This window comes from Giraffa tippelskirchi, chromosome 13 (assembly GCF_054371585.1).
Source record: "Giraffa tippelskirchi isolate mGirTip1 chromosome 13, T2T-mGirTip1v1.2.pri, whole genome shotgun sequence".
Lineage (NCBI taxonomy): Eukaryota > Metazoa > Chordata > Mammalia > Artiodactyla > Giraffidae > Giraffa > Giraffa tippelskirchi.
This window is the reverse complement of record NC_137287.1, coordinates 103418254-103436675: the sequence shown is the minus strand read 5'-3', so window position 1 is coordinate 103436675 and position 18422 is coordinate 103418254. Positions and strand designations below refer to the sequence as shown.

At 48.1% G+C, this 18422-nt stretch overlaps 1 protein-coding gene across 1 annotated transcript; it reads left to right on the top strand.

Annotated features, from left to right (window-relative positions):
- The first annotated feature begins 10815 nt into the window (after positions 1–10815).
- On the top strand, positions 10816–17972 carry PDRG1 (p53 and DNA damage regulated 1). Its single transcript, XM_081559570.1, has 5 exons — positions 10816–10966; positions 12442–12517; positions 13571–13645; positions 15676–15756; positions 16346–17972. The coding sequence occupies exons 1-5, from the start codon at positions 10880–10882 to the stop codon at positions 16426–16428; spliced, it is 402 nt and encodes a 133-aa protein (XP_081415696.1). The 5' UTR covers positions 10816–10879; the 3' UTR covers positions 16429–17972.
- Positions 17973–18422: the final 450 nt, after the last annotated feature.

Below are 18422 nucleotides of genomic sequence, written 5' to 3'. Positions count from 1 at the left end.
ACACAGAGAGAAGTATATATAACAAGTGGCAGAAGCAAATTGGAGAGTTTTTCCTTTGTGCCCAAGGACATGGACTCTGGGTTTTGTTGGGAGTCACTCTTGGGAACAGCTTTTATCACATTTCCTCAATTAGCCAAGAGCTCAGTTCGTGCCAACCACACCCTCTGCTTGGACCAGTTTCTAATACCATTCCTTAGTTCCTGTGCAAATTATGCACAAGATAATTGACACAGCATTGTTTATAACAAGAAAAATTGGGAATGACCCACTTGCCCATCAGTAGGTGACTGACTAAATAAATCGTGGACTTCCTGACAACGGAATGGCATATGGCAGTAAAGGGGCTTTTGAAGCTCTCTGTCTCCTAATATAGAGAGGTGTTCATAAGGAAAAGCAATGGACAGAACAGGTGAAAAGTGGGACTAATAATTTATATTTGTAATTGTTTGCATATGCATAAGGAAACTTTGGAAGTCTATGTGAGGAAATGAGATTACTGGGGAGCACTGGGCAGAAGGGAAACGAGGATGGGAGGGAGACTTTATTATATAACTATAATTTCTTCAATCATGTGAATGTATTTACCTATTAATAAAATGAAATAATAATGGGGACAGCTGCTGGTCAGCTACTGCTGAGTGCTGTCATATGGGAATAGGCGCCCAGTATGGTCACATTTTCCAATTATTCAAGAGAAGCCAGAAATCCAGATTTTATTGTGAAATCTCTTGGTTTTTAAACCTTGGCTCCATTTTTTCTCAAACACTTTTCAGGCCAGATAAATAGGTCAGTGGGTCAGACACGGCCTGAGAGCCACCAGTTTTCAGCCTCAGCTCTAATGGCTTCCAGCTCCCAGAGCTGGGAGTTCTCAGCACCCGAGGTCCCTGCCCCACGTGGGTAACTACAGACAGAAACAGGAAAGCATCTTGTCCTTCTCCTTTTCTGGCACCCTCCAACCTTTGTCCCTTGGGGCTGTGACATTTGGGGCTTTTAACTCAAGATCTGGAAAGCAGAGAGGGGTTATGAACGCTCAGATAAATCCCCCCCCCCCCAGGGCCCTGCAGGCATCAAGGCCCAGCTGCCTCCTGCTGCCCACCCATCTGTCCCTGGGAGGTGGGGACAGGAGTGGGGCTGGCAGTGATGGGGGCGGGCAGAAGTCTCTGCTCTGAGCCTCAGATCACCGCCTCCGTCTAGACTCAGCATCCAAGAGATTGCAAGATAAGAAAAACAGGGGCTTCCCTGCACCTAGTTGGTGTTTGCTGAGGTAATTTGACCAAATTACAAAATTTCAGCGCTGGAAAGGCCCTAAGGGGACCATCTCATCCAACCCGCTCGTGCAGCTGCAAAGACTGCCTTCTGCTCCCCAACACCCCACCCCAGACCATAGCCTTGTCACCTCTCTCCTGGATACCTGGACCACACCAGCCTTCACTGGGTACCCCACAGCCCTTCTTCCTCCACCTATTGATCAGTTTTCACCATTAGCCAGAGGGGCCTTTTTGTTTTATTTTTTAACAGATGTATACATATATATATATTAACTTATTTATTTGACTGTGCCAGGTCTTAGTTGTGGCAAGCAGGATCTAGTTCCCTGACCAGGGATCAAACTCTAACCCCTTGCTTTGAGAGGATGGAATTCTAACCACTTGACCATCAGGAAAGTCTCCGGGGTGGGGGGTGGGGGGGCGGCTTTAGAAAAGGGAAGTTTCGTCAGACCCCATTCTGCTTAGAACTTTCTGACTACTTCCTACCTCACTTTGAGTCTGAGTCCTCAGCCCTGCCTACAGGCTTTCTCAGGCTCTCCTCCCTGTCCTCACCTCTTTCCCTCTCGCATTCAGTTCCAGCCACACTCTTTGCTATTCCTTTAATATCCACCCTCTTCTTCCCACCCAACTTTTGTTCCTGCTGCTCCCCTAGGTGTTCACAAGTCTCTATCTCTCTCTTTTCTAAAATGCTGCCTCTTCAGAGAGGTTTTCCTCATTTCCCCCGACTCTCTGTCCCCTCACCTGCCTTATTTTTCATTCACAGCATTTATCACTACACAACACGTATTTGTTTCTTGTCTAGAGTATAAGACCTGTGGAGGCAGCAGTCACACCCATATTGTTCACCTCTATATCCTCAGCACTTACCAGAGTTTGGCACATAGATGCTTAGTGATCCTGAACCAGCTGTGACATGAAAGGGCACAGTCTAACAATTCAGGTGACAGCCCATCCTGGTTCTGCCATTACCTGCTTTGTGACCTTAAGCAACTCACCGCGCTTCTCTGGGCCTCAGTTTCCTCATTCAGTCACTAAAAGACACCGACAGTTCGACAATCTGTCCCAACATCACTTTCTCCTCCAAAGGAGTCTGGAAGTCCTTTAAACAAATGTAATTGTGTTTATTTATTTCTCGAATAGTTAATACATTCACATGACTCAACATCCAAAGGTACAAAGGAACACATGTCTCTCTTCTATCTTGTCCTCCAAGGTTCTTTCTGGATGCACACAAGTTTCCCCTTCCTTCCTTCCTTATTCCACTACCCCCCACACACACTTTGTTTATCTTTATATTGTTCTTCACCATTTTGAAACAAATCTTAGCTTAATTATACACAGTTCTGTATTATGCCTTTTTTTCACATGACAGTAATTTGGGAGGCTGATTTATTTCAGTGCATAGAGAGCGCTCCTGTTCTTTTTTTGTGGCATCCCAGTGTTCCGTTGCTTTGATGTACCATAATCCACTTCACCAATCCCCTGTGTGGTGGGCAATTAGGTTGTCACCAGCTTGTAGCAATACTTCGGTGAATAACTTTGTGAACAAACCATTCTGGATATCTGTAGAATAAATGGCCTTGCTGATTGCGTGGTAGGTGTGTTTGTAATTTTGATAGATGCCCCCTGTAGGGACTATACCAATTTATCCCACACACATCAGCATTGAGTAAAAGTGCTCATAAAAGGCCTTTTAAAATGGACTTCAATAGGTCCTCAAGACTCCTTGTAGATGGATAAATTGTTCAGACTTGCTAAGCCTGTTTCCTCATCAATAAAATGTGGTGGTGAAGATCAACGAGGTAGTGCAGGGAAAGTCCTTAGCACAGTTCTTGGCACACAGTAGGGCTTCTCTGAAGGTTAGCATTCCTCCTCTGCTGGATGCTCTCTCCCCCTAGTCTGTGAGCTCTGTGGGAACAAGGGCCTTGTCTGTCTTGTTTGCTGTTATAGCACAGCCCTGGCAAACAGAAGCTGTCCAAATAATTATTAATTAAGTGAATAAGTCCAATTTCCAACTTTGCTTTGCCTACTAGGCCCTGTATTATGACCTAGCTCCTGCTTATCTATTCAGACTAATCCCCTATCCCTTTCTCCCCTTATCCTTGGGATCCATCCACATTGCTTCCTCCAGGTTCCCTCCTGCCACAGTGCCTTTGCACTTGCTATTTCCTCTGCTTCAATTTATCTACCCCACCCCAACAATCTCTCCATTTGCTTAGTTTATTTCTACTCATCCTTAGGCCCCAGGTCAAATGTCACTTTCTTAAGAAAGCTTCCTCTACCTCTATTTCCTGATTTAGGTTGAGAGACTCTCTCTATACAATCTCATTGGACTCTGAGCTTTTCATTTGAGTCTCATCACAATTAGGAATGGTACCTGCATGAATGTCAATCTTATCTTTGTGACTGAAAGTCCATGAGACTCAGGACTAGGCCTGTCTTCTTAAGAGTTGGGTCCACAGGGCCTTGCACAATATAGGCACTCAAAAACCATGGACTTGAGGGAAAGAGTGAGTGCCAACACCCATTTTACAGAGGGGTTGAGCCACGCATCCCCATGCAAGACAAGGGAACTCTGGATTCCAAGTTCCACTCTCTTTCCAGTGGAAAGAGCAACTTTCGTAAGGTTCCAGTTGGTAAAGAAGAGAGAGATTAGACCCTTAATTAACCCCAAAGCATGATTAAATCATGGTCTCACTCATTCAGCAGACCTCTCTTGAGGCATTCTCTGAGGATCCTGGGGAGGGGAAGCCCACAGAGCCCCCAACCTCAGTAAGAAGAGGAGGACCAGTGTCCTTCTAGAAGACCTGAGGGAGAGCCACCCTCCTGAGGGATCAGGTCAGGGATGGGATGGGGTCTTCTAGGAAGAAGGGCCTCAACAAGTGGAGAAGGAAAGCAAAGGACATTCCAGGCAGAAAGCACAGCCTGAGCAAAGGCTGTGGGCAAGTCAGGGAGTATTTGGGAACTTGGGTTCAAGGAGAGTAGAGGAAGATGAGACAGAAATTGAACTCACAGACAAGTACCAGGAGATGTGTCTCTGAAGGGTCATTGCGGCACTTTTCCTTTTTTTTATTTGAAAATGTCTTTAGTTTTTATGTTTTTTTCTACAGTTTCTTTTTTTTCAATTGAAGGTTAATTGCTTTACAGTATTGTGTTGGCTTCCACCATACAACAGCATGAATCAGCCTTAAGTATACATACGTCCCCTCCCTCTTCAGCCTCCCTCCCACCTCCAACCCCATCTCACCCCTCTAGGTTATCACAGAGTACCATGTTCAGCTTCCTGTGTTACACGGCAACTTCCCATTTTACATATGGTAATGTAGATGTTTCAACACTACTTTCTCAATTTGCCCCACCCTCTCCTTCACCCACTGTGTCCAAAGTCTGTTCTCTATGTCTGTGTCTCTATTACTGCCCTGCAAATAGATTCATCAGTACCATTTTTCTAGATTCCATATATATGTGTTAATATATGGTGTTTTGTTTTTCTCTTTCTGACTTACTTCACTCTGTATAACAAGCTCTAGGTTCATCCACCTCACTAGAAGTGACTCAAATGTATTCCTTTTTATGGCTAATATTCTATTGTATATATGTACCACACTTCTTTATCCCTTCATTTGTTGATGAATGGCTCCATATCCTAGCTATTGTAAAATAGTGCTGCAGTGAATATTGGGGTGCGTGCATGTGCTAAGTCACTTCAGTCGTGTCCGACTCTTTGCGACCCATGGACTATAGCCCACCAGATTCCTCTGTCCGCAGGACATGTACACCATACACAACTACACCCAATGACAGAGATAAATCCATGAACAAAATGTTGAGTGAAAGAAGTCGGACACAAAAGAGCACACCCAGTGTGATTCCATTTGTATAAAGTCCAAAACCCAGCAAAACTGATGTGCAGTGTTAGAAGTCAAGGTGGCAGATGGGAGGGCTTGGAGGATCTCCCTGGGAGGGGGCTGCTGATGTTCTGTTGCTTGGTCTGAGTGCTGGGTACAAGGATGTGTTCAGTTTTTGAACATTCATAAACTATAAAATACTTAAGATTTGTGTGCTCCTGTATGTGTTATACCTTAATAAGAATTTTTAAAACACATAAACACTTAACAAAACTACTGTGTATTTTTCAAGAAATCACAAATATTGTAGGCCATATATCAAACACAGTAGAGAGGGTGGGCTCAGAATTGAGTGGGGGTGGGGAGGAAAAGAGAAAACCATATAAACAAGAGAGGGTCTTTGAAGACTAACTCATGACCATGTGCTAAGAGCTGAGCGGTGAGATTAAGTCAATCATCTGCGCTTTAGTGCATGAAAAGTAAATGTAAAATTTAATTTAGAAAATCAGATAAACAAATGAACTCTGGTGCTTATACACTGTAGAATACTCTGCAGCTGTCAGGGAATAGGAGAGAGATCTAAATATACCCATCAAATTTGTCCAAGAGCACACAGGCTGCAGAGTGATCGCTTGCATGCGATGCCCTCCTTCCCACCTTCCTACCCTACCACGCATGTGATAGTCTTACATATGTTCTCTGGGTTCCTAAGTATGTCTTTAAATGAACATCTTCACACACCCAAACTGGGACTCCAGAGGGAACTGAGATGGCGGGGCCAGGGGGGATGTCAAAACTGAACTTTAGTCTTCTCTGTCATGTTTTCATTTTCAATAAAAAGAATCTATTCATGGAATTTTAAATGAATGGATTGCATATTAAAGGTAGTAGTAAAGACCAGCTCAGGGAGGCCTGGAATGTTCTGGGCTTGTATTCTCTTTGAGGTCATTTAAGATTTTTCAAGTCAAGCCTTGGGACCATCTGTTGCCTGATGAAATCAGGGTGTGTGGATTTAGGACGCAGGTCCCCACCTGGCGTCCCCATCTGGCTGCATGACCTTGGGAGGGTCCCATGCCCTTTTCGGGCCTCAGTGTCCTCAACTGCCCAATGGGAGTCAGATTTCTTCATTCCCTGGGGACATGGGAGGATGGAGGGAGGGCAGGAAGAGAATCACATGAATATAAGGGATTATTCTCTGGGTCAGAGGAGAGGGAGTGGCGGCCTCCCCTCCACCTGCCAAGCCCACAAGGCACAAAGGAAGTGGAGGGAGGGGCTGGGGACCACCCTGAAGAGCAAACAACGCATCTGTGGGACAGGGGCACGTTGTCAGCAGCTGGGGGGCTGGGCCTGGACCACTCACAGACCAGAGCCTGTGGGCCAGCCACCCAGGCTGCCTGAAAAATTGGGATATTGAGCCAGCTTCCTGCCGCTCCTAACACCAGTACAGTCACAGCCCTGTCACCTCTCTAAGCCCCATCTTTACCCTCCCATCCCCAACACACACACACACAGAGACCACACCATACTCACCCTTTTAATCCCATCCTATCGCTACAGCCAGAGAGGTTTCACAAAGGAAATGTCCCATGCTTGCTCAAAACCCTCTAGCAGCTTCATATTGATTTGATAACAAAAGCCAATCCCCTTGACTTAGTGACAAAGCCTGGTGTGAGCTGCCGCTCCCATTCCACCATGGCCAGCATAGGGGTTAAGGGCCTGGCTTCAGTGAGAATCTGCCTTGGTTAAAATTCTGGCTCTTTTCTTCATTCATTCATTCAGAAATGTTTATTGAGCACCTACTGTGGGCCAGGTAATGTTCTAGATATTGGAGATCCACCAGTAGCAAATGAGACAAAGATTCCTGCCTTCACAGAACTTCCTTCTAACAGAGAGAGATGAACAATAAATATAAGTACATTCAATAGCATGGTGGAAAGTGACAAATGCTGGGAAAAAAATAGAGCAGAGGAAGTTGATTGAGAGTAGTGGGGGAGGGGGTATTTTTAAATAGAAGGTTCAGGATAGGCTTTGTTGGGAAGGTGAAATTTAAGCAAAGACTTATAGGAGCTGAGGGAGGGAGACAAGAGGACAGCAAGGAAAAGTGCAGGCAGAGGGAGCAGCCAGTCCAAAGGCCCTGAGGTGGGACCGCACCTGGCTGGTTTCAGGAGCAGCAAGGAGGTGGGGAGAGAGATGGGAGATGCTCAGAGGGGTAAGGCAGGTCAGGGAGGGCCTGGTGGGCCTCAGGGAGAAGTTTAGCTTTTACTGGTGAGATGGGAGTGCTGAAGGGTTCTGACCATAAAGGAGTGGGGGCAGGGGAGGCAGGACAAAGAAGGAGAGGAAGCCCAGGGGGGCTTGTGGATGTTGTGTGGGTGGCTACTTCAGTTTGATCTTAAGGGAGAACTTTGGAGCATTGAGCTATACCTCAGAGTTATCCACCCACACTCCTGCCAGCATTCCATGCAAGAAGGAGGGTTTTCATATTCCTGAAATGATGAACCACAGCTTGAAGGGAAGGTAAGACTCCACCAGGAGGCCCCAGCAGCCTGAGAGTGGTCCTCCCTCAGGACAGAAGTGGGTGCTGGTCATTGAACCCTTAGCCAAGAAGAGTGCAGAGAAACAGTAAAGGGTCTCCAAGGGAAAGGGGTGTAGCGCCGTTCTTATTGCCTCCAAGCACCACAGCCCGTCGTTACAGTCTTTTTGGCCTGGAAGGGAGGGCTTGCTAAAGATGAGGCACACCCCAGTGTGACCAGGTAGACTTTTCTGATTAGGAAAGACTTAGGGATCACCCCCACATGAATTGCAGAGGGATTCATGGTCTGTAATATCCTAACCATATGGCAGCCCAGCCTGATACACCTTCTGGCACGGGAAGCTAGTTACAGTTGGGTTAGTTCTGTTCACCTTTGGATACTTTGGGTTTTAGAAAGTTCTGCCTCATGTTGAATCCATGACTGAGTGAATACTGTATGCCAGGCAATATCCTGGGTTCTGGAACCCAGCAGTAAACAAGAGAGACAAGATCTCTGCCACAAGGAGCTCTCAGCTGGAGAGGGAGATAATTAGAGAAAAAGACAGTGTGGTAAGTAGAGAGAGGGTTATCCCAGGAAGCTCTGGGGGCTCAGGGAGGACTCTTGGTCTTTGGGAGGAGTCGCCAAGCTGATAAGTGGGGGTTGTGTAGTAGTTATAGGTTTAGAGGTGTGGGAGAAAATGAATCCAGGCTGATGGAAGGGTGTGTGCAAAGGCCCTGAGGAACCCACCAGTGCTATCACTGTGGCTACCCTCTGTCCAGCAACTATCCTCTCCTATGTGGATGACTGTAATGGCCTCTTCATGGGTCTCCCACAGAAAGACAAAGAAGCTGGGGTACACTGCCACTAGCTCTTTCTTCTTCTTGGCTGAGGGTCACTATTATGTGCATTAACTCATCCACATTCCACGCTCAATCTGTATCCATGAGCAGAGAAGCTGGAAGCCACAGGCCCCTGCTGCAGTACCTGCCGGCCACCTCAAGGGAGGGCCTTGCCATGTGAGCAGGGCACCTATGGCCCCTCCTATAGCTCCATAGTTTCAATGCTTCCTTCCCCTTATCGACCTCACTTCCTGTTTTTCCCTCCTTGCTCATTCTGTTCCACCTACACTGGCCTTGCAACTTGCCAAAATGAAGGCTCATCTCTGGGCCTTTGTTCCCCCTGGGTAGAATGCTTGTCCCCTAGATATCCACATGGCTCAGCCTCTCACCTCCTCCACATCTCTGCATAAATGCCACCTCTTCAGAGAAGCCACCCCCCGCCCCCGACCACCTTATCTCAAATTGCCCCTCGTTTGTTCCCTCTCTACCTTGACAATGGACATGAGTATGAGCAAACTCCAGGAGATAGTGAAGGACAGGGAAGTCTGGTGTACTGCAGCCCGTGGCACGGGGTTGCAAAGAGTTAGACACAACTTAGCAACTATAAAACAACCTTGCCCTGTTCTTTTCTCCATAATGCTTACCATCCACCACCTGACATAAGATGTATTTTATTGTTCATGCATTTATTATCTGTCTCTCCCACCATACTGAAAGCTTTGGGCAAGGACCAAATCTGGTTTTGCTCATGGTGGAATTCTTATAACAGGGCCAAGGCAGTCAATAAATATTTGTGAAATTGATGGTTCTGAAACATAAGTGGTTCTAAAGTAGGAGTTCTTCCAGGTATGACTGTCTCAAAGGCTTGTGTCCCTCCCCTACACTGCCAGTGGCCAGTCACAGCCAAGAAGCTGCCAGTTTGGGAGCCTCCTTCAACCCTTTCCCATCCAGGCCCATTTGGCAGGGGTCAGGGGTCAGCCTGGCTCAGGCTCCTTTAAGCCCTAAGGTGGAGGGGAGATAATCCTAGGGTCCAGGCCTCAGCGATGCCTGGTGAGCCCTGTTTCTCCTTTGGCAAATGTTCCCCCTTCCTTCACAGGGCCTGTGTCTGCATTTCTGAACCAGAAGGTATTTACACAAAACATCCTGGGTTTGGTGACAAATTCACCCTTAATAAGGAATCCTTAATGAATCTCCTTCTTTCCCCATGCCAGGTGGCTGCAGGGAAAACTAACTGCCTCATCAGTTGAAGAAGGCCAAAGGCCAGGCAAAGACAGGGTGCTTTGAGGACTTTTGGGGCCACAACTTGGTGGGGGGCCTTTTTTTTTGTTCCAGGATCCAGAAACAGCTGTGGTCTGGAAGCTTGAGCACTCCTGGGCCATGTTTGCTCCTGACTTGCTGTGGGACAAAGAGCAAGCCTCAGTGTGCAGCTGCAAGATGTGTAATAACCCACCCATACAAAGATGGTTGTGAAATTCAAGGAAGGCAAGGGGTGTGAAAGGGCTTGGTTACAGTGGCCAAAAGGAGAGAAATACAAGCTGGACTCAGGGAGACAAGAGGTCAGAGCTCTAATACTGGGTCTGCTGTTGACTTTAAAACCCTCACCACCCTCTGAACCTTGGCTTTTCCAGCTGTACAATGAGGGGTTTGGGTGTGACGGCCCCTAGGGAATCTTCTGATTCGGAAGGGCAGCCACTTTCCACCTGCCTGCTTCTTCTTGGGGATCTTCCCAGCTCCTTCAGCCCACAATGATTCACTTTCCAGCATTCATACAACTTTCTTCTGAGCTGGCACTTCATCACTCACCGCCCTTCCTGGGTCTAGGTCAGCTATTCCTGACATTGGGTCCAACACAAGGGCTCAGTGAACGTAGAGGTCAAACTGAATTTTAAGACTCCTGCCTCCTTCCAATCCTGCGGAAACACAATGAGAAGGATTTTTATTCACTCTCATTTTATAAATTAGAAACTGCTACACTTGCTTCCTTGGTGCTCTTCAGGCAGGAGAAGAATGATTTGATTTCTCCAAAGCCCTATCACTGCCTGTCATAGTATATAATTATTTGTTTTGTCATCAATTGTTCATGTTACCCACTAGATGAAGTTGCGCGAGGGGCAGGGACTTCGTTTTGTTCTCTTCGCATCCTCAGCGCCTAAGAACTACCCTTAGGGAGGGCGAGGTTAGGAGGTTTGGACCTGCAGGGGGCGCTCCAACCCCGCCCCCAAGCTAGGCCCCGCCTCTCGCGTCCGCTTTCGCGCGAGGTTTGGGGCCTGCGCGCCTCCGTTCTTCTTTTAACTGCGCATGCGTGCCGGAAGCCCTGTGCGAGCGGCGCGTGCGCGAACGGAGCTGCAGCGGAGCAGAGGCGGACGTGAGTTCGATAGGATCGTGGCGTAGCGGAGTTGCGGCTGGCAGGCATCATGCTGTCGCCCGACGCGGAGCGGGTGCTGCGGTACCTGGTGGAGGTGGAGGAGCTCGCCGAGGAGGTGCTGGCGGACAAACGGCAGGTAGGAGGCCTGTTCGCGGGGCTGAGGCCCGGGTTTTGCGGTTGGGCCTGCGAGCTCCTAGGGCAGCGCGCAGGGTCCGGAATCTGGCTCCAGCTTGGGCTCGCTGTGAATTGACCTAGTCTTGTGGGCCAAGGGCTGTGACGACAGACCAGGCGGTTGTGAGACCATGTGGGCCAAATGTCGACTCCTGTATTTGGCACATATTAAGCCTGTCTGTGCCAGGCCTTTCTTCTCTCGCCGTCTTTCCTCTGCCCTTTGCCCAGCTTTCCGGATCCCGACCCATTACCCTTTGGGCCTTTGGTTTGCCTGGACCGCTTTTTCAAAATGCAGTTTCTGGGCCCCCACACCGACCTGGGCTGCACCGCTCCAGTCCAGGCCAGCAGAGGAGCAGGAAAGAAGTCTGAGTGGTCTAGTAATCGCGCAAGAGTCCGGACGTGGGAGAAGTGTGGGGCCGAGGCCACTGGAGGGCCATGGAGACCTGCACAGGGAGTTTAAGGGAGTTTGTGGTGGGAAGAGAGTGTGATATAATGGATTGAGGCTTTGAAAGATCCCTCTGGCTGCTCTGTAGAGCATAGACTATAAGGGGGCAAGGGGTAAATGAGGGGCCATGTAAGGGATGGATTTGGGCCTAGGGATGGTGATGGGTCATCTCCATTTGGAGATGGCCTCCATGATGCTGAAGTATAGGGGTGAGGGTGTAAGAGGGATCAAGAATGATTCAGACTCCTCATCTCCAGTTAGAATGATTGGATGCTTGGTCAGTTGGGTATTAAGGGAGAGCCTAGTAAACACTGCATCAAGGTGTGCTGGCTGACAAATAGCAGTTAAAGTTGATTGAGTACTTACTGTGTATCAAGTACTGTGCTGACTCAGTTCCTAGGTTAATAACCTTGGTGGTGGGTCCTCTACTTGTGCCTGTTTTTCAGAGAGGTGAAGTCACACAGCTCATAGCAAGCTGCAGGATTCAAACCTGGGTGTTCCACTGCCAGGCAGTATACTGGCACTGCCACCTCACTTCCTTAGTAGCCGTTGTGCTGTGACCACCATCTCAGTGCCAATACCCGTGCCTTTCTGATATAATATTGTTGGGTTTCTCAGCATACTCGGTCAGAATCAGCTGGAGGAGCTTGTTCAGGAAGTGGTTTCCGCTCCCCTGGTGATTCTGAAATGCCTTGAAGCTTGAGAGCTAGTGCTCCCGTGTATGATGATAAAAAATTACCCATATAGTCATTAGACATTTCCCCAGCACCTCCTCTGTGGGGGAAGACACCTGGATCAAGCATTGTCTTTAAGGAGCTGGAAGCTGAATGGGGGAAGAAGTACCTTCACATATCTGTCCACTTGAGGCAGGACGTTGGAATTAACCGAGGAATGATGCCTTGTCGTCTTTGTTAGGTTTTAACAGCCCTGGTCTGTTGGGTGTACAGACCGGGGTAGGAGGTAACTGAGTTCCCTCCTGCCCCTGTGCTTTTCAGATTGTGGACCTGGATACCAAAAGGAACCGGAACCGGGAGGGCCTGAGGGCCCTGCAGAAGGATCTCAGCCTCACTGGTAAGTCTAGCTTTGTCGCTGCAGCCCAGGAGGCCTGTTCAGTTTACCTTCTAATGCCTTTGACTTATCCCTGTTAGAGACCAGGCAGGAGGCCACAGGTGTGTGACACAGCCCGTGGAGATGGGAGAGACAGTATTGCAGGTCTGACATAGACTGTGGCTCAGGGTTTCAGTTGCTTACCTCAGTGACAGGTTGTTAGCTGCCAGCTTATCGATGACACTGAGAAAGTGCCGGGGGTATAACAACAGTGCAGTTCCTGTTCCTGTGCTCTACCGGTGAGTCAACAGCATAAATACAGAATTGAAAATTGTGAGAAAGCTGAAGAAGGAAGTGAACACAGGGTTGGTCTTGGAGAATGGGATGGCGGCTCTTTAGATGAGGCTAAGTAATAGAGGAAGCAGTAGGGGAGGGGCATGTGATCATGCTGGAGAGATGGGCAGAGGCCAGGCCATGATGAAGGGCCTCAGGAACCAAGCATTTAAAGTGCACTGGAAAGCCTGAAACCTTCCAGTTTCTTGTCTCACCAGAGTAAAATCCAGAGTCCTGCAGGACCCCATGTAAACCGATTTCCTTGAACTCTCCCACCTTGTCTCCTCTGCTCGCGCTCACTCATCAGCTGCACCCTTGCTGCTCTCCTTGCTGTTCCTAGCACACTGGCACATTACTGATCTTTGCTGTTCCTGGTTCCTCTGCCTGGCTCGCTCTTTCCCTAGATGTGTGTCTGCAGGGCTTACACACGCCTCACTTTCTTCAGGTCTCTGCCCAAATGGCACATTATCTGCAAGACCTTCCCAGACTGCCTGGAATAAATGACAGGCTCCTCCCTTTGGCATTCCCCATCTCTCATTCCCTGCTTTAGTATTCTGTAAGATACCTTTCAGGGTCTGACGAATCATATCTTTATTATCTTGACTTTTTTGTTTATTCTCTCTCCTCCACTCTAACATAAGCTAGGAGGGCAGGGATTTCGTCCTGTTTTGCTGTGTTTTCAGCATCTAAAGCAATGCCTGGCATCAGAATATTTGTTGAAGGAATGACTGTTTGTCATTTCAGAAGACGTGATGGTTTGCTTTGGGAACATGTTTATCAGTATGCCTCACCCTGAGACAAAGGAAATGATTGAGAAAGGTAAGCTTCCTGGGCAGGGGTCAGGAACAGCACCCCTCCCCAGCCCCATGCCACACCCTCCCCACCCCTGCTCCAGCTTCTGGCAGCTTGATGGGAGGTGGCTGTGTACATTTTAATCTTTGCTGTGCCACTGAGTTGTTTCTTCATCTCTAAAGGGGGATACATTTACATAGCACAGTTTATAAAGTTGAGATAAAATAATATATGTACCTAGCATAATGCTTGTCATTGAGGAATGAGTTGGACGGCAAATAACAGAAATCTAGCAGTTAGTAGGACTTAAGGAAATACATTTCTGTTCATCTCATGTAAGAAGTTGTCCAGAGATGGGCAGTCCAGGATTGGCACAGCTGCTCAACAGAGTCAACTTAATGTATTCTCTTGGTGGTTGTGTCATGATTGCAGGCCTCATGTCTGAGAGCCAGGCTAGAGAAAAGGCAGGAGGGCTTTCTCCATATATGGCCTTGCCTTCTGTTTTGGAAATAAGACCGTCTGCTGATACCTCATTGGTCAGATCTAAGGCACGTGCTCATATTTGCACATCCCCTGTAGTAGCATCAGGGTGGAAGATGGAGGTTTGAGGAGGGTGAAGCTCTCAAGTTTGCCACACTAGCGTGCACAACAGATCTCACCACTGTGATCTTAGAGGCTCTTTGGAGAAATGTCATGAAAGCAAAAAGTCAGGCTGCAGATGGGTCCTTGGCTGGGATAAGGGCAGGTTACACATGTTTTCTCTTCCTCACCCTGAAAATATGTGGGCCAAGAGAACCAGCAGCATGGTTGCCTCTGTCCCTGAAAACAGGGTAACTCTATCTCTGCTGAAACTGAAATTCTATCAAAGGAAAGTAGGTCAGCTTTGAGGAGAAACTTCCATTGAAAAACATCCACTAGAGACTTCCTTGGTGGTCTAGTGGTTGAGAGTCCACATTCCAGTGCAGGGGACTCGGGTTTGGTCCCTGGTGGGGACCTAAGATCCCACATACCAAAGGACAACAGAGCTTATACACTGCAGCTAAGACCCGACGCAGTTAAAGAAATAAACATTTTTTTAAAAAAAGAAAAACATACACTAATATCATGGTTGTAAAATTGAATTGTCGTTGCACTTGCGGAGGGACCGGAGGCTGCTCAGAGTAAGCTTCCAGAGGGCCTCGCCTGCCTGACTTGAAGATCAGGTCCCCGGCTCTCTTGGCCTGTGAGTGTGGTCTTGTCACTGACCTAGAAGGGTTCCAGGACAGCATCTCTGGTTCTCAGGGATGGACACAGGCTAAACAAGCTCATGCGAGGTGGTGGTTATTCATTTACAATGAGAACCAGAGCGACTGCCCAGGCCAGAATGCTTAGCTAGTCAGGGCTTATCACCATCAGAAAGAATGAAGGTCTGTGGGAAAGACAAAATGTCACTCGTGAGCGGGTGAAAACAGCAGATGGAGTTGGTTGGGTGTCATCAGTTGGGTGCACTTCTCATGATGCATCTCCTTTTAGGCACAGTCCATTCTGTAAGACAGCCTTCTCTTCCCTGCCATGAATTAGGTTAAAGTGTGAGCATGAGACAGAGTGTTGACTGTTCAGGTCACAGTTACCACAATCCTGCTGTTGTGAAAACTCCTCACCTGGATGGATGTGGGTTTGTAAACTTCGTCAACCGCCTGTTTTCCATCCATCTTAGGATAGGCTGGGTCTTTTATTCTTAAATTTGAATTTTCCATAATTTCATTGTGAGAAGGTGACCTAAAATCCTGGTATTGCCTTCCCCATCCACTGCCCAGGGTACTTTGCATAATGAAAACAGGTTGATACACTGCGAGTTGGGAAACTAGTGTGCTCAGCCCTGTTCTGGGCTCACTCAGTGGTCGGGGTAGGCCATGTCCCTTCATTAGCCTTTAGTTTTTTCCTCAGCTGGTCTCCCAAGTCCCATTTTCATCCCCGCATGCTCAGACCCCTGCCTTCAGTGGGGCTGGGCAGAGGCTGGTATCTTTGGGTCTGTCTGTAGTGTAACCTCATCTTGTTTGCCTGTCTCATTTTTTCAGATCAGGAACATCTGGATAAAGAAATAGAAAGACTCCGGAAACAACTTAAAGTGAAGGTCAATCGCCTCTTTGAGGCCCAAGGTATTGGCCTGGGGGCTAAGCGTGGGGCTGGAAACCAGGAGGGGAGACAGTATCAGCACAGACTTTGCAGGCTGGGGTGGGCAGCTGGTGAGTGGCACTAAAGCTGTAGGAAGTGGGCAGGGTTGTCTTGAGCTGACCAGAGATGGAATGGACAGGAAGTGTGTGGGATCTTATTCCTGTTACAAGTTCTTTTCAGGCACAGGAATGGCATGGAGTGTCTCACATTTTATGCCAGGATGTGACTGTGGGGGCCAGGATACATCTGACTAAGGGTCAGAAGGCCTCAGTCAGGTGGTCCAGGTTAGAGCTGAATTTCTAGGTAAACCTAACTACTCCAGATTGGTCAGTCTGGCACAAATTAGGAGGCTTCTGCACAGCAGTCATGACTCTGCAGGTTCTTGGTGACTCAGGAGCAGGTATTGATGTTCCTCGTTCTGTGCTTTACAGAATTTGAGGCCCTTCTGTGTCAGACCTCAAGGCCAAGTTTTTGGCAGCATGAATGCAATGTAAGCCCCTTTCCCAGGCTAGACTCCAGGGCCAGTAGGTTGGACAGCAGGAGCCCTGACTCACTGATGAATTCTTCCCCTAGGCAAACCGGAGCTGAAGGGTTTTAACTTGACCCCCCTCAACCAGGATGAGCTTAAAGCTCTCAAGGTCATCTTGAAAGGATGAAACCTAAGAACCCAGATGGGGGAACCTAAGATCAGCATCCTCCCCTGGGGTCACGGAGGACCCAGAACTCTCCAGCCTTGAAACCTGCAAGGACAGGATCTACCCTGCAAGGGGACAGGTGTGAGAAATGTAGCCATAGCCATGTATGAAGCTTCTTTGTCTGTAGCACTTAGCTACTTTGTGACAGCAGGAGGGAACCCTCAGCCTACACCAGTATCTGCCGGCCTGACCACTGGGGCTGGATGGACACAAGGCCCATTGACAGGCCCTGGCAGCCCCCAGGAGGTGGGTGGGGGCAGCGCCAGTGGGGGTGTGAGAAGGACTGCAACAGGCACTTCTCAACAATGGCCTGCTGTTGAAATGGGCCTGGAGGGAGAAGAGTGGGAGCTTCATTCCAGCATTCCTCTCAGAAGGAGAGAGACTATTTTCAAGCAGTGTGTGTAACGGAATTGGAATAAAGCAGGAGGCTCATAGGAGGCTCCTGTGCTGGATGAAGGACAGAATGTTAGTGCTTCGTGGTTCAGCCCAGGCAGACACACAGTCCCCCCGCACTGCCATCGGGGCCCATCTTCCTGCTCACCCCCAGGATGGAGTCCAGAGTGGGTGCTGCTTATCATCCCCCTCGGCTGCTCTGGAGTCAGGAAGGCCTTGCAGAGTCCTGCACCAGCGATGGATGAGAGCCTGTGTCCTACCGTGCTCTGCTTAGGCAGGATGCGACTCCATGGGCTCTGAAAGCAGAACCCTAAGCGCTGCTTAGAGTTCCTGGCTGCCTTCCGGGTCTGCAATCCTAATGTGAATGTGCCGTGAGGGATGTCTTCTGTGTGCCTCAAGGGCTCAATACATGTTACCTAAATGAATAGTAGCTTCTAGTCTTTACCTCATTTGGTCCTTAATGGAAGGTATGCCACTCCTTTTGGAGTACCATCTATGAAGGGGCAGTGTTCCCTCCTTGAAATGACGTCAGGGCAGGCTGGAGAGGGCACTCCATTTGGTTGCGGCCGATAGTTAAATATGGGGACACAGGCTGCCATGGCCAGATCTTGTGTTTTCTTCGAGACCTAGAAATTTAGATTTTTTAAGTTGAATCCTCTGGTTTTTAAATACTGCTGATTAATTCAGGAGATTAAAAAAAGCGTGAATGTTGGCTAAACAAAACACTTTATATAAGCCACATTTGGCCCAAACCTCTGGTTTTGCATCCTTTTGAGTTTTTTTTTTTTAGTAGAAATTGCTGGGGTTTCTCCATGATGGCCCTAGGAAGTAGGGAGGTGGAATCAGAAACTAAATGTCCAGAGTAGATGAAAGAATTTGGTAACTCCGAATAGTGGAATATTACACAGCTGTAATCAAGAATGAAGAAGCTGAACGCTGATTTGGAACAAGCTTCAAGATACATTAAAGTGAGAAGCAAAGATAGGTGTCTAATAAGCCATAATTTGCGTGCAGTTATGTGGTTCCCTCAGAATAGAAATTACATGGTTAGGGTGCAAGGGAAGGACATGTTGCTGTTGTATTGTATATTTTAAAATAAAAATGTAAGAAAATGGGGAGTTGTGGCATTCACTCGTAGATACTACCTGGATGACTGCTTGGCTCAAAGTTGTTCTCTCTGAATGTTGACCCTGCCTGTCTGGCCAGGTGGATGCTAGGCCAAAGAAGAGCCAATCAGATTCTTTCTCCAGGAGACATGGACCCCATTCCTAGGGTTGTCTGGGCTTTACCCAGAATGTGGGAAGCCCCCACATTTTTGAGCAGGGGCCCGAGAGTGGCCTGGCTTCTGGCCTTCCCAAGGCTGGCTGATTCACTTAGATTTGCCAGTATTTTTCTTTGAAAAGCACTTTCCTTCTCCCTGCAGTCAGATTCTGCTGTTTACAGTTAAAAGAACTGTCCTGAAGCAGGCAGAGTGATAAAGGAGCTGCCTGGGGTCCCTTGGAAGGTTGTCCTGAAGCAGTTAGCCACCAGCCCACTCTTGGTTCAACTCCTCTTCAACCAAG